A 13306-nucleotide genomic window follows, 5' to 3' on the forward strand; every position below is an offset into this window, starting at 1 on the left:
GCAAAAAGTTCTCGGATGTTGTACTAAATTCGCCAAAATATGAGGTATGCTCGCAGAGGACATTATTATCAACGTATTTTAGGGCCCACAATGCAATTCTTCAGGAAATAGAGGTTCACATCAGCGTAGCCTAGTGGTTAGAGTGTTGGACTAGTAACCGGAAGGTTGCAAGTTCAAACCCCCAAGCTGACAAGGTACAAATCTGTCGTTCTGCCCCTGAACAAGGCAGTTAACCCACTGTAGGCCGTCATTGAAAATAAGAATTTGTTCTTAACTGACTTGCCTAGTTAAATAAAGGTAAAATAAAATACGATTTTAAGAAAATTATATTATACATCAAACTTGCCAGTATATTTACTACTGGATATCTAACTACCCAACGTTTATTGACTTGATTATTCCCATCATTCTTAGCTTAGCTAAATGGTGTATTCGTTGTGCTTTCTCAATGGACATTCGGGTGCTTTCGTAAATTCGCTCTGGATATCTACACTGATTTCAGAGCACTCTTGTCTGAGTGTACCAGAGCACAGAATAATGAATTTATGAGTGCTCAACACCCTTTGAATATGAATGATGTCAGTTAACGTCAGCAAAAAAAGCAAAATTAAATTGTTGCCAACAGCACAGTTAGTCACCTCTCTAAATAAATGGTCAGAGTGGTCTCATTTGTGTCTGGAAGCTAGCCAGCTTGGGTACTTGACTACCGTTGTAAGGTCAGAATGCTCATATCAACCCTACTCCTCGGCCCGAGCGTGTAGTTTGTGCCCCGAGAGCGAAACACTTTGAATTTACAAATGGACAATCTGACAATGCTCTGAATTTATGAGTGCACTCCGGCACTCCAGATTAAATTTAAGAACACACCCGAAGTCGTAAAATGTCGTAGTCATTTGTTACGCTAACTAGATAGTAAGAGGTTGCATAGCAACAGCATCAACTTCCGGTAGACAGGCGAAGAGCTAGTACACTCAACTGAAAGGATCTTTATCTTGTATCTGTGTAGGTGCTGTATCTCAGCCAGTGATCTCTGTTTTATCTTGTATCTGTGTAGGTGCTGTATCTCAGCCAGTGATCTCTGTTTTATCTTGTATCTGTGTAGGTGCTGTATCTCAGCCAGTGATCTCTGTTTTATCTTGTATCTGTGTAGGTGCTGTATCTCAGCCAGTGATCTGTTTTATCTTGTATCTGTGTATCTGATCCTGTTCAGTTACAGTATACTAAAATGAACTAATAGTATGTAGTATATACTCAATAAGTATGTAGTTACAGTATACTAAAATGAACTAATAGTATGTAATATATACTCAATAAGTATGTAGTTACAGTATACTAAAATGAACTAATAGTATGTAGTATATACTCAATAAGTATGTAGTTACAGTATACTAAAATGAACTAATAGTATGTAGTATATACTCAATAAGTATGTAGTTACAGTATACTAAAATGAACTAATAGTATGTAATATATACTCAATAAGTATGTAGTTACAGTATACTAAAATGAACTAATAGTATGTAGTATATACTCAATAAGTATGTAGTTACAGTATACTAAAATGAACTAATAGTATGTAGTATATACTCAATAAGTATGTAGTTACAGTATACTAAAATGAACTAATAGTATGTAGTATATACTCAATAAGTATGTAGTTACAGTATACTAAAATGAACTAATAGTATGTAATATATACTCAATAAGTATGTAGTTACAGTATACTAAAATGAACTAATAGTATGTAGTATATACTCAATAAGTATGTAGTTACAGTATACTAAAATGAACTAATAGTATGTAGTATATACTCAATAAGTATGTAGTTACAGTATACTAAAATGAACTAATAGTATGTAGTATACACTCAATAAGTATGTAGTATACAGCATGTTAGTATGGGTATTCAAACACAGCTCAGGTGTTCATAATGTTTTGTATGCTCAGTGTATAGTTGGCCTACAACTTGAGTTACTTAATGAGAGGGAGCAGCATTGAGCTAGCAACGTCACCTCCTGGAGTAGCTAAAACTGTCTACAAAAATGTCCCACATGAGACACCACCTTAGCCGCCTTCATTTGGCAACAATGCTATTGAGTCTTCACATAGGTATGAATGGTGTCATGTGGGCCAGAATCAGAAACAGGAAGTTACCAGGTGTCTTTAACTGTGTGTCCTTTGTTTTTCTCCAGGGTCGTCTGAGGTTCAGGTTGTTGGACCGGCTGACCGAGTCGTTGCCTTAGCTGGTGATGACGTCATTCTGCCATGTTCCCTGAAACCCAATGTCAGTGCTGAGGACATGGCAGTGGAGTGGACAGGATTGTACCTGAAAACAAGAAATGTCCATCTTTACCGTCAAGGTCGAGACTCGAATGAGGAGCAGTTTACATCCTACAGGGGAAGGACATCAATGTTTCATGAAGAACTGAAGAACAGCAACTTCTCCTTAAAGCTGACCAGAGTTACTCTCTCTGATGCTGGAAGCTACAGGTGCTTCATTCCAACACTGACCAGCCAGGTGAAGAACACCACTGTTCAACTCTTTGTTGGTGAGTCATGAATACTGGAGATGTGATCAGAGGTTGTATTGGTAAATCTGGCTAAATGATTGCCTGCTAAAAAATCAACATGTCTTCCTCCTTCATCATCATTTCATTCCTCTGTTATAGATCATGTATTCAGCTGGTCTTCCTCCCTCATCATTCCTTCCTCTGTTATAGATCATGTATTCAGCTGGTCTTCCTCCCTCATCATGTATTCAGCTGGTCTTCCTCCCACATCATTCCTTCCTCTTTTATAGATCATGTATTCAGCTGGTCTTCCTCCCTCATCATGTATTCAGCTGGTCTTCCTCCCTCATCATTCCTTCCTCTGTTATAGATCATGTATTCAGCTGGTCTTCCTCCCTCATCATTCCTTCCTCTGTTATAGATCATGTATTAGGCTGGTCTTCCTCCCTCATCATGTATTCAGCTGGTCTTCCTCCCTCATCATATATTCAGCTCGTCTTCCTCCCTCATCATTCCTTCCTCTGTTAGAGGTCATGTATTCAGCTGGTCTTCCTCCCTCATCATGTATTCAGCTGGTCTTCCTCCCTTATCATGTATTCAGCTGGTCTTCCTCCCTCATCATTCCTTCCTCTGTTATAGATCATGTATTCAGCTGGTCTTCCTCCCTTGTCATGTATTCAGCTGGTCTTCCTCCCTCATCAGTCCTTCCTCTGTTATAGATCATGTATTCAGCTGGTCTTCCTCCCTCATCATGTATTCAGCTGGTCTTCCTCCCTCATCATGTATTCAGCTGATCTTCCTCCCTCATCATTCCTTCCTCTGTTATAGATCATGTATTCAGCTGGTCTTCCTCCCTTATCATGTATTCAGCTGGTCTTCCTCCCTTATCATTCCTTCCTCTGTTAGAGATCATGTATTCTGCTGGTCTGTCACACTGTCTGTGTCCCAATATTCCTACTACCTACTGTTGACTCACTGGCTGTGTCCAAATATTCCTACTACCTACTGTTGACTCACTGTCTGTGTCCCAATATTCCTACTACCTACTGTGGACTCACTCTCTGTGTCCCAATATTCCTACTACCTACTGTATTGTCCCAATATTCCTACTACCTACTGTTGACTCACTGGCTGTGTCCAAATATTCCTACTACCTACTGTTGACTCACTGTCTGTGTCCCAATATTCCTACTACCTACTGTTGACTCACTGTCTGTGTCCCAATGTCCCTACTACCTGCTGTTGACTCACAGTAGTTACTATGTACTGATAGTAATACATACTGTAGAGAATGTATTGTATAGTCAACAGCATTGTGCTGTTTTGCTAATTGATTTGTCCAAGGCTTTTGACACAGTGAATTATTGATGTCTGTCAAGTAAAGCTGTTATGGTTTAATGATTATCTCAGTGTTACATCACAATGTATTCAGGTTGATGACATGGTAATGCTGGAGTGCTGCAGGGTTCTGTTAATACTGGAGTGCTGCAGGGTTCTGTTAATACTGCAGTGTTGCAGGGTTCTGTTAATACTGGAGGTGCTGCAGGGTTCTGTTAATACTGGAGTGCTGCAGGGTTCTGTTAATACTGGGGTGCTGCAGGGTTCTGTTAATACTGGAGTGCTGCAGGGTTCTGTTCATGACTTCTGACCATCTTTCTGTCAATACTCTGTTGTATCTTGTATCTGTGTAAGTGCTGTATCTCAGCCAGTGATCTCTGTTTTATCTTGTATCTGTGTAGGTGCTGTATCTCAGCCAGTAATCTGTTTTATCTTGTATCTGTGTAGGTGCTGTATCTCGGCCAGTGATCTCTGTTTTATCTTGTATCTTTATCTCAGCCAGTGATATCTGTTTTATCTTGTATCTGTGTAGGTGCTGTATCTCGGCCAGTGATCTCTGTTTTATCTTGTATCTGTATCTCAGCCAGTGATCTCTGTTTTATCTTGTATCTGTAGGTGCTGTATCTCAGCCAGTGATATCTATTGATGGAACTAAAGACTGGGGGGTGGTCCTGAAGTGTGAGTCTGGAGGCTGGTTTCCTGAACCTGAGATGGAGTTTCTGGACAGTTCTGGAACCATCCTACCTGCTGATGGACCTCCAGAGAAATATAGAGACTCAGAGGGCCTCTACGCTGTGAGACGACATGTCACCGTGGACCAGACTGACACCAACAGGTTCACCTGTAGAGTTCACCAGACGGAGATCAATCACCTGAAGGAGACAGAGATTCATGTCCCAGGTGAGGTCTTCATTGGTTAACCCAAATACCTGAGACCTCTAGTTAGTTAGACTAGTTGGTGGAGGACGGTTTCCTAGGGTGTGACCTTATTGGTCTGTTCAGTAGTATTTATAAATGATGCTTTACTTCTTGTACAGTACATGTGTAGGTGTTGTTGTAATGGTTTGACATGGCTTCTCTGTTTCAGATGATGTGTTTCCTATATTACCCTACTGGTGGAAGGTTGGTCTACTAATAGCTGCAGCTGTTATAGTTCTTGCAGCTGTTGTAGTTCTCACAGCTTCAGCTGGTGTCTACATGTGGAGAAAACATACAGGTGAGTTTAACCTTGATGTCTGACTGGTCCTTGATCTCTGACTGGTCATTGATCTCTGACTGGTCATTGATGTCTGACTGGTCCTTGATGTCTGACTGGTCCTTGATCTCAGACTGGTCATTGATGTCTCAACATTAAACAAGTGAACTTTCAGTTTACATTTATTTGATTAATTTGTAAAAATTTCTGAAAACCTGTTTTTGCTTTGTCATTGTGGCGTATTGTGATGTCCTTATGGGGTATTGTGATGTCATTATGGGTTATTGTGATGTCCTTATGGGGTATTGTGATGTCATTATTGGGTATTGTGATGTCATTATGGGGTATTGTGATGTCCTTATGGGGTATTGTGATGTCATTATAGGGTATTGTTGTCACCTATTCCTAATCAGTTGTCTTCACCGGTATCCCTTTTTCATTTTCGTTTGTTTCTGTCTAATTGTTTTCACCTGTTCCTTGTTGTTGTTGTCTTGTTAGAGTTTCACATATAGATATTATGATTATTACTATAATACTGATGGGTCAACTGTTAATCACAGACCTCATGGTTTATTACTATAATACTGATGGGTCAACTGTTAATCACAGACCTCATGGTTTATTACTATAATACTGATGGGTCAACTGTTAATCACAGACCTCATGGTTTATTACTATAATACTGATGGGTCAACTGTTAATCACAGATCTCATGGTTTATTACTATAATACTGATGGGTCAACTGTTAATCACAGACCTCATGGTTTATTACTATAATACTGATTGGTCAACTGTTAATCACAGACCTCATGGTTTATTACTATAATACTGATGGGTCAACTGTTAATCACAGACCTCATGGTTTATTACTATAATACTGATGGGTCAACTGTTAATCACAGACCTCATGGTTTATTACTAGAATACTGATGGGTCAACTGTTAATCACAGACCTCGTGGTTTATTACTATAATACTGATGGGTCAACTGTTAATCACAGACCTCATGGTTTATTACTATAATACTGATGGGTCAACTGTTAATCACAGACCTCATGGTGTATTACTAGAATACTGATGGGTCAACTGTTAATCACAGACCTCGTGGTTTATTACTATAATACTGATGGGTCAACTGTTAATCACAGACCTCATGGTTTATTACTATAATACTGATGGGTCAAATGTTAATCACAGACCTCATGGTTTATTACTATAATACTGATGGGTCAACTGTTAATCACAGACCTCATGGTTTATTACTATAATACTGATGGGTCAACTGTTAATCACAGACCTCATGGTTTATTACTATAATACTGATGGGTCAACTGTTAATCACAGACCTCATGGTTTATTACTATAATACTGATGGGTCAACTGTTAATCACAGACCTCATGGTTTATTACTATAATACTGATGGGTCAACTGTTAATCACAGACCTCATGGTTTATTACTATAATACTGTTTATTCATGTGTTTCTAAAGTGAAGTAGTCATCTCTTTTCTATCCTGACTAGTAATGTCCTCTAGTTCTACATCTAACCTGACTAGTAATGTCCTCTTGTTCTACACTATATAACTCTACATCTAACCTGACTAGTAATGTCCTCTACATCTAACCTGACTAGTAATGTCCTCTTGTTCTACAGTATATAACTCTACATCTAACCTGACTAGTAATGTCCTCTTGTCCTACAGTATATAACTCTACATCTAACATGACTAGTAATGTCCTCTTGTTCTACAGTATATAACTCTACATCTAACCTGACTAGTAATGCCCTCTTGTTCTACAGTATAAAACTCTACATCTAACCTGACTAGTAATGTCCTCTAGTTCTACAGTATATAACTCTACATCTAACCTGACTAGTAATGTCCTCTACATCTAACCTGACTAGTAATGTCCTCTTGTTCTACAGTATATAACTCTACATCTAACCTGACTAGTAACGTCCTCTACATCTAACCTGACTAGTAATGTCCTCTACATCTAACCTGACTAGTAATGTCCTCTTGTTCTACAGTATATAACTCTACATCTAACCTGACTAGTAACGTCCTCTACATCTAACCTGACTAGTAACGTCCTCTACATCTAACCTGACTAGTAATGTCCTCTACATCTAACCTGACTAGTAATGTCCTCTTGTTCTACAGTATATAACTCTACATCTAACCTGACTAGTAATGTCCTCTTGTTCTACAGTATATAACTCGATTCAGTTTTCAGGAGAGTTTGACCTTTTTAGAACATGTCTGACCCCCAGGGCAGGTCCTCAGGTCCTCTGAGAGAATGTCATGGCTTTAAGGTTCGCTCACCAACATGTATGTTCTGACTGACTATCTGTTCTTGTCCTCAGGGGGAGCTGATGACAGGACGTCATCAGAGAACCAAAGCAATCACAGTCTTTATGATTCTCATGTTTCCTAGTATTACTGGTCAGTTTATTGTGAATGTTGTTGCTTCATTCTAAATCATCCTTTATATGTTTAATAGATTCTGAGGGGATTGAAGAGATGGAGATGGATACTGCCTGATCGGGCGATGCTCGGCGGTCGTTGTTTCCGGCCTACTAGCCGCCGCAGATCTCGTTTTCCTTTTCTGTTAGTTTAGTCTTATTGGTTGCACCTGTTCCAATTTGTGTATTCTTCATTTGCTCGTCTATTTAAGCTTGTGAGGCTCACTCTTGTTTGTGCGGGATTATTTTGTTTTGAGTTGGAGGTGTTTTGTGCTCCGGACTGTGTTACCCTGTGTTTTGGGTTGGTCAGTGTTTTGGGTTGGTCAGTGTTTTGGGTTGGTCAGTGTTTTGGTTTGGTCAGTGTTTTGGGTTGGTCAGTGTTTTGGGTTGGTCAGTGTTTTGGGTTGGTCAGTGTTTTGGGTTGGTCAGTGTTTTGGGTTGGCCAGTGTTTTCCACCCTGTGTTTTGGGCATGACCAGCTGGTTTCTCCATGCATCGCGCCGACAGAAACAAACATATTTCTGGTAAGAAGAGGGGCGGGGCGTAGGCCTTATGGTTAACAACAACATACAGGAACTCAAGTCCTTCTGTTCACATAGCAATGATTAAAACATTCCCAAACCAGAAACCGTGGATTGATGGCAGCATTCGCGTGAAACTGAAAGCGCAAACCACTGCTTTTAATCATGGCAAGGTGTCTGGTAACATGACCGAATACAAACAGTGCAGCTATTCCCTCCGCAAGGCAATCAAACAAGCTAAGCTTCAGTATAGAGACAAAGTAGAGTCACAATTTAACAGCTCAGACACAAGAGGTATGTGGCAGGGTCTACAGTCAATTACGGATTACAAAAAGAAAACCAGCCCCGTCACGGACCAGGATGTCTTGCTCCCAGACAGACTAAATAACTTTTTTGCTCGCTTCGAGGACAATACAGTGCCAATGACACGGCCAGCAACCAAAACATGCGGACTCTCCTTCACTGCAGCCGACGTGAGTAAAACATTTAAACGTGTTAACACTCGCAAGGCTGCAGGTCCAGACGGCATCCAAAGCCGCGCCCTCAGAGTATGCACAGACCAGCTGGCTGGTGTGTTTACGGACATATTCAATCAATCCTTATCCCAGTCTGCTGTTCCCACATGCTTCAAGAGGGCCAACATTGTTCCTGTTCTGCACACTGCCCTAACCCATCTGGACAAGAGGAATACCTATGTGAGAATGCTGTTCATCGACTACAGCTCAGCATTTAACACCATAGTACCCTCCAAACTCGTCATCAAGCTCGAGACCCTGGGTCTCGACCCCGCCCTGTGCAACTGGGTACTGGACTTCCTGACGGGCCGCCCCCAGGTGGTGAGTGTAGGTAACAACATCTCCACCCTGCTGATCCTCAACACTGGGCCCCACAAGGGTGCGTTCTGAGACCTCTCCTGTACTCCCTGTTCACCCACGACTGCGTGGCCACGCACGCCTCCAATTCAATCATAAAGTTTGCGGACGACACTACAGTGGTAGGCTTGATTACCAACAACGACGAGACGGCCTACAGGGAGGAGGTGAGGGCCCTCGGAGTGTGGTGTCAGGAAAATAACCTCACACTCACCGTCTAAACTAAGGAGTTGATTGTGGACTTGGAAACAGCAGAGGGAGCACCCCCCTATCCACATCGATGGGACAGTAGTGGAGAGGGTAGTAAGTTTTAAGTTCCTCGGCGTACACATCACAGACAAACTGAATTGGTCCACCCACACAGACAGCATTGTGAAGAAGGCGCAGACCAGTCCTCTACTGGCTGTACTGGGTAGAGAGGAACCAGGCTCTGAGGGGTGACCAGTCCTCTACTGGCTGTACTGGGTAGACCAGAGGAACCAGGCTCTGAGGGGTGACCAGTCCTATACTGGCTGTACTGGGTAGAGAGGAACCAGGCTCTGAGAGGTGACCAGTCCTCTACTGGCTGTACTGGGTAGAGAGGAACCAGGCTCTGAGGGGTGATCAGTCCTCTACTGGCTGTACTGGGTATACCAGATGAACCAGGCTCTGAGGGGTGACCAGTCCTCTACTTGCTGTACTGGGTAGAGAGGAACCAGGCTCTGAGGGGTGACCAGTCCTCTACTGGCTGTACTGGGTAGACCAGAGGAACCAGGCTCTGAGTGGTGACCAGTCCTCTACTGGCTGTACTGGGTAGTGAGGAACCAGGCTCTGAGGGGTGACCAGTCCTCTACTGGCTGTACTGGGTAGAGAGGAACCAGGCTCTGAGGGGTGACCAGTCCTCTACTGGCTGTACTGGGTAGAGAGGAACCAGGCTCTGAGGGGTGACCAGTCCTCTACTGGCTGTACTGAGTAGACCAGAGGAACCAGGCTCTGAGGGGTGACCAGTCCTCTACTGGCTGTACTGGGTAGAGAGGAACCAGGCTCTGAGGGGTGACCAGTCCTCTACTGGCTGTACTGGGTATACCAGATGAACAAGGCTCTGAGGGGTGACCAGTCCTCTACTGGCTGTACTGGGTAGATAGGAACCAGGCTCTGAGGGGTGACCAGTCCTCTACTGGCTGTACTGGGTAGACCAGAGGAACCAGGCTCTGAGGGGTGACCAGTCCTCTACTGGCTGTACTGGATAGACCAGAGGAACCAGGCTCTGAGGGGTGACCAGTCCTCTACTGGCTGTACTGGGTAGAGAGGAACCAGGCTCTATGGGGTAACCAGTCCTCTACTGGCTGTAATGGGTAGAGAGGAACCAGGCTCTGAGGGGTGACCAGTCCTCTACTGGCTGTACTGGATAGACCAGAGGAACCAGGCTCTGAGGGGTGACCAGTCCTCTACTGGCTGTACTGGGTAGAGAGGAACCAGGCTCTAAGGGGTAACCAGTCCTCTACTGGCTGTAATGGGTAGAGAGGAACCAGGCTCTGAGGGGTGACCAGTCCTCTACTGGCTGTACTGGGTAGACCAGAGGAACCAGGCTCTGAGGGGTGACCAGTCCTCTACTGGCTGTACTGGGTATACCAGATGAACCAGGCTCTGAGGGGTGACCAGTCCTCTACTGGCTGTACTGGGTAGATAGGAACCAGGCTCTGAGGGGTGACCAGTCCTCTACTGGCTATACTGGGTAGACCAGAGGAATCAGGCTCTGAGGGGTGACCAGTCCTCTACTGGCTGTACTGGATAGATAGGAACCAGGCTCTGAGGGGTGACCAGTCCTCTACTGGCTGTACTGGGTAGACCAGAGGAACCAGGCTCTGAGGGGTGACCAGTCCTCTACTGGCTGTACTGGATAGACCAGAGGAACCAGGCTCTGAGGGGTGACCAGTCCTCTACTGGCTGTACTGGGTAGAGAGGAACCAGGCTCTATGGGGTAACCAGTCCTCTACTGGCTGTAATGGGTAGAGAGGAACCAGGCTCTGAGGGGTGACCAGTCCTCTACTGGCTGTACTGGATAGACTAGAGGAACCAGGCTCTGAGGGGTGACCAGTCCTCTACTGGCTGTACTGGGTAGAGAGGAACCAGGCTCTAAGGGGTAACCAGTCCTCTACTGGCTGTAATGGGTAGAGAGGAACCAGGCTCTGAGGGGTGACCAGTCCTCTACTGGCTGTACTGGGTAGACCAGAGGAACCAGGCTCTGAGGGGTGACCAGTCCTCTACTGGCTGTACTGGGTATACCAGATGAACCAGGCTCTGAGGGGTGACCAGTCCTCTACTGGCTGTACTGGGTAGATAGGAACCAGGCTCTGAGGGGTGACCAGTCCTCTACTGGCTATACTGGGTAGACCAGAGGAATCAGGCTCTGAGGGGTGACCAGTCCTCTACTGGCTGTACTGGATAGATAGGAACCAGGCTCTGAGGGGTGACCAGTCCTCTACTGGCTGTACTGGGTAGACCAGAGGAACCAGGCTCTGAGGGGTGACCAGTCCTCTACTGGCTGTACTGGGTAGAGAGGAACCAGGCTCTAAGGGGTAACCAGTCCTCTACTGGCTGTAATGGGTAGAGAGGAACCAGGCTCTGAGGGGTGACCAGTCCTCTACTGGCTGTACTGGGTAGACCAGAGGAACCAGGCTCTGAGGGGTGACCAGACCTCTACTGGCTGTACTGGGTAGACCAGAGGAACCAGGCTCTGAGGGGTGAACAGTCCTCTACTGGCTGTACTGGGTAGAGAGGAACCAGGCTCTGAGGGGTGACCAGTCCTCTACTGGCTGTACTGGGTATACCAGATGAACCAGGCTCTGAGGGGTGACCAGTCCTCTACTGGCTGTAATGGGTAGATAGGAACCAGGCTCTGAGGGGTGACCAGTCCTCTACTGGCTATACTGGGTAGACCAGAGGAATCAGGCTCCTATGGGTGACCAGTTCTCTACTGGCTGTACTGGATAGACCAGAGGAACCAGGCTCTGAGGGGTGACCAGTCCTCTACTGGCTGTACTGGGTAGACCAGAGGAACCAGGCTCTGAGGGGTGACCAGTCCTCTACTGGCTGTACTGGGTAGAGAGGACCCAGGCTCTGAGGGGTGACCAGTCCTCTACTGGCTGTACTGGGTAGAGAGGAACCAGGCTCTGAGGGGTAACCAGTCCTCTACTGGCTGTAATGGGTAGAGAGGAACCAGGCTCTGAGGGGTGACCAGTCCTCTACTGGCTGTATTGGGTAGACCAGAGGAACCAGGCTCTGAGTGGTGACCAGTCCTGTTCTGGCTGTACTGGGTAGACCAGAGGAACCAGGCTCTGAGTGGTGACCAGTCCTGTTCTGGCTGTACTGGGTAGACCAGAGGAACCAGGCACTGAGGGGTGACCAGTCCTCTACTGGCTGTACTGGGTAGACCAGAGGAACCAGGCTATGAGGGGTGAACAGTCCTATACTGGCTTTATTGGGTAGAGAGGAACCAGGCTCTGAGGGGTGACCAGTCCTCTACTGGCTGTACTGGGTAGACCAGAGGAACCAGGCTCTGAGGGGTGACCAGTCCTCTACTGGCTGTACTGGGTAGAGAGGAACCAGGTTCTGAGGGGTGACCATTCCTCTACTGGCTGTACTGGGTATACCAGATGAACCAGGCTCTGAGGGGTGACCAGTCCTCTACTGGCTGTACTGGGTAGAGAGGAACCAGGCTCTAAGGGGTAACCAGTCCTCTACTGGCTGTAATGGGTAGAGAGGAACCAGGCTCTGAGGGGTGACCAGTCCTCTACTGGCTGTACTGGGTAGACCAGAGGAACCAGGCTCTGAGGGGTGACCAGTCCTCTACTGGCTGTACTGGGTATACCAGATGAACCAGGCTCTGAGGGGTGACCAGTCCTCTACTGGCTGTACTGGGTAGATAGGAACCAGGCTCTGAGGGGTGACCAGTCCTCTACTGGCTATACTGGGTAGACCAGAGGAATCAGGCTCTGAGGGGTGACCAGTCCTCTACTGGCTGTACTGGATAGATAGGAACCAGGCTCTGAGGGGTGACCAGTCCTCTACTGGCTGTACTGGGTAGACCAGAGGAACCAGGCTCTGAGGGGTGACCAGTCCTCTACTGGCTGTACTGGGTAGAGAGGAACCAGGCTCTAAGGGGTAACCAGTCCTCTACTGGCTGTAATGGGTAGAGAGGAACCAGGCTCTGAGGGGTGACCAGTCCTCTACTGGCTGTACTGGGTAGACCAGAGGAACCAGGCTCTGAGGGGTGACCAGACCTCTACTGGCTGTACTGGGTAGACCAGAGGAACCAGGCTCTGAGGGGTGAACAGTCCTCTACTGGCTGTACTGGGTAGAGAGGAACCAGGCTCTGAGGGGTGACCAGTCCTCTACTGGCTATACTGGGTAGACCAGAGGAAT

The 13306-nt window shown here is 45.7% G+C and overlaps 2 protein-coding genes across 4 annotated transcripts in view; both read left to right on the forward strand.

The window, feature by feature from the left end:
- LOC110510452 (low affinity immunoglobulin gamma Fc region receptor II-b) overlaps positions 1 to 13306 on the forward strand; it is a 252069-nt gene that overhangs the window by 52625 nt on the left and 186138 nt on the right. The window lies entirely within an intron of this gene.
- LOC110514165 (butyrophilin subfamily 1 member A1) overlaps positions 1 to 13306 on the forward strand; it is a 281923-nt gene that overhangs the window by 29337 nt on the left and 239280 nt on the right. Inside the window, exons 2-4 of one of the 3 annotated variants that reach the window (XM_036987025.1) lie at positions 2193 to 2549; positions 4464 to 4748; positions 4936 to 5261. In XM_036987025.1, the coding sequence (XP_036842920.1) occupies positions 2193 to 2549; positions 4464 to 4748; positions 4936 to 5087 (794 nt within the window). In that variant the 3' untranslated portion in view covers positions 5088 to 5261. Of the gene's footprint in view, positions 1 to 2192; positions 2550 to 4463; positions 4769 to 4935; positions 5262 to 13306 lie in introns of those variants that run through there. The other 2 variants (XM_036987026.1, XM_036987023.1) reach the window with 2 other exon arrangements.

The sequence above is a fragment of the Oncorhynchus mykiss genome, chromosome 9 (assembly GCF_013265735.2).
Source record: "Oncorhynchus mykiss isolate Arlee chromosome 9, USDA_OmykA_1.1, whole genome shotgun sequence".
Classification (NCBI taxonomy): Eukaryota; Metazoa; Chordata; class Actinopteri; order Salmoniformes; family Salmonidae; genus Oncorhynchus; species Oncorhynchus mykiss.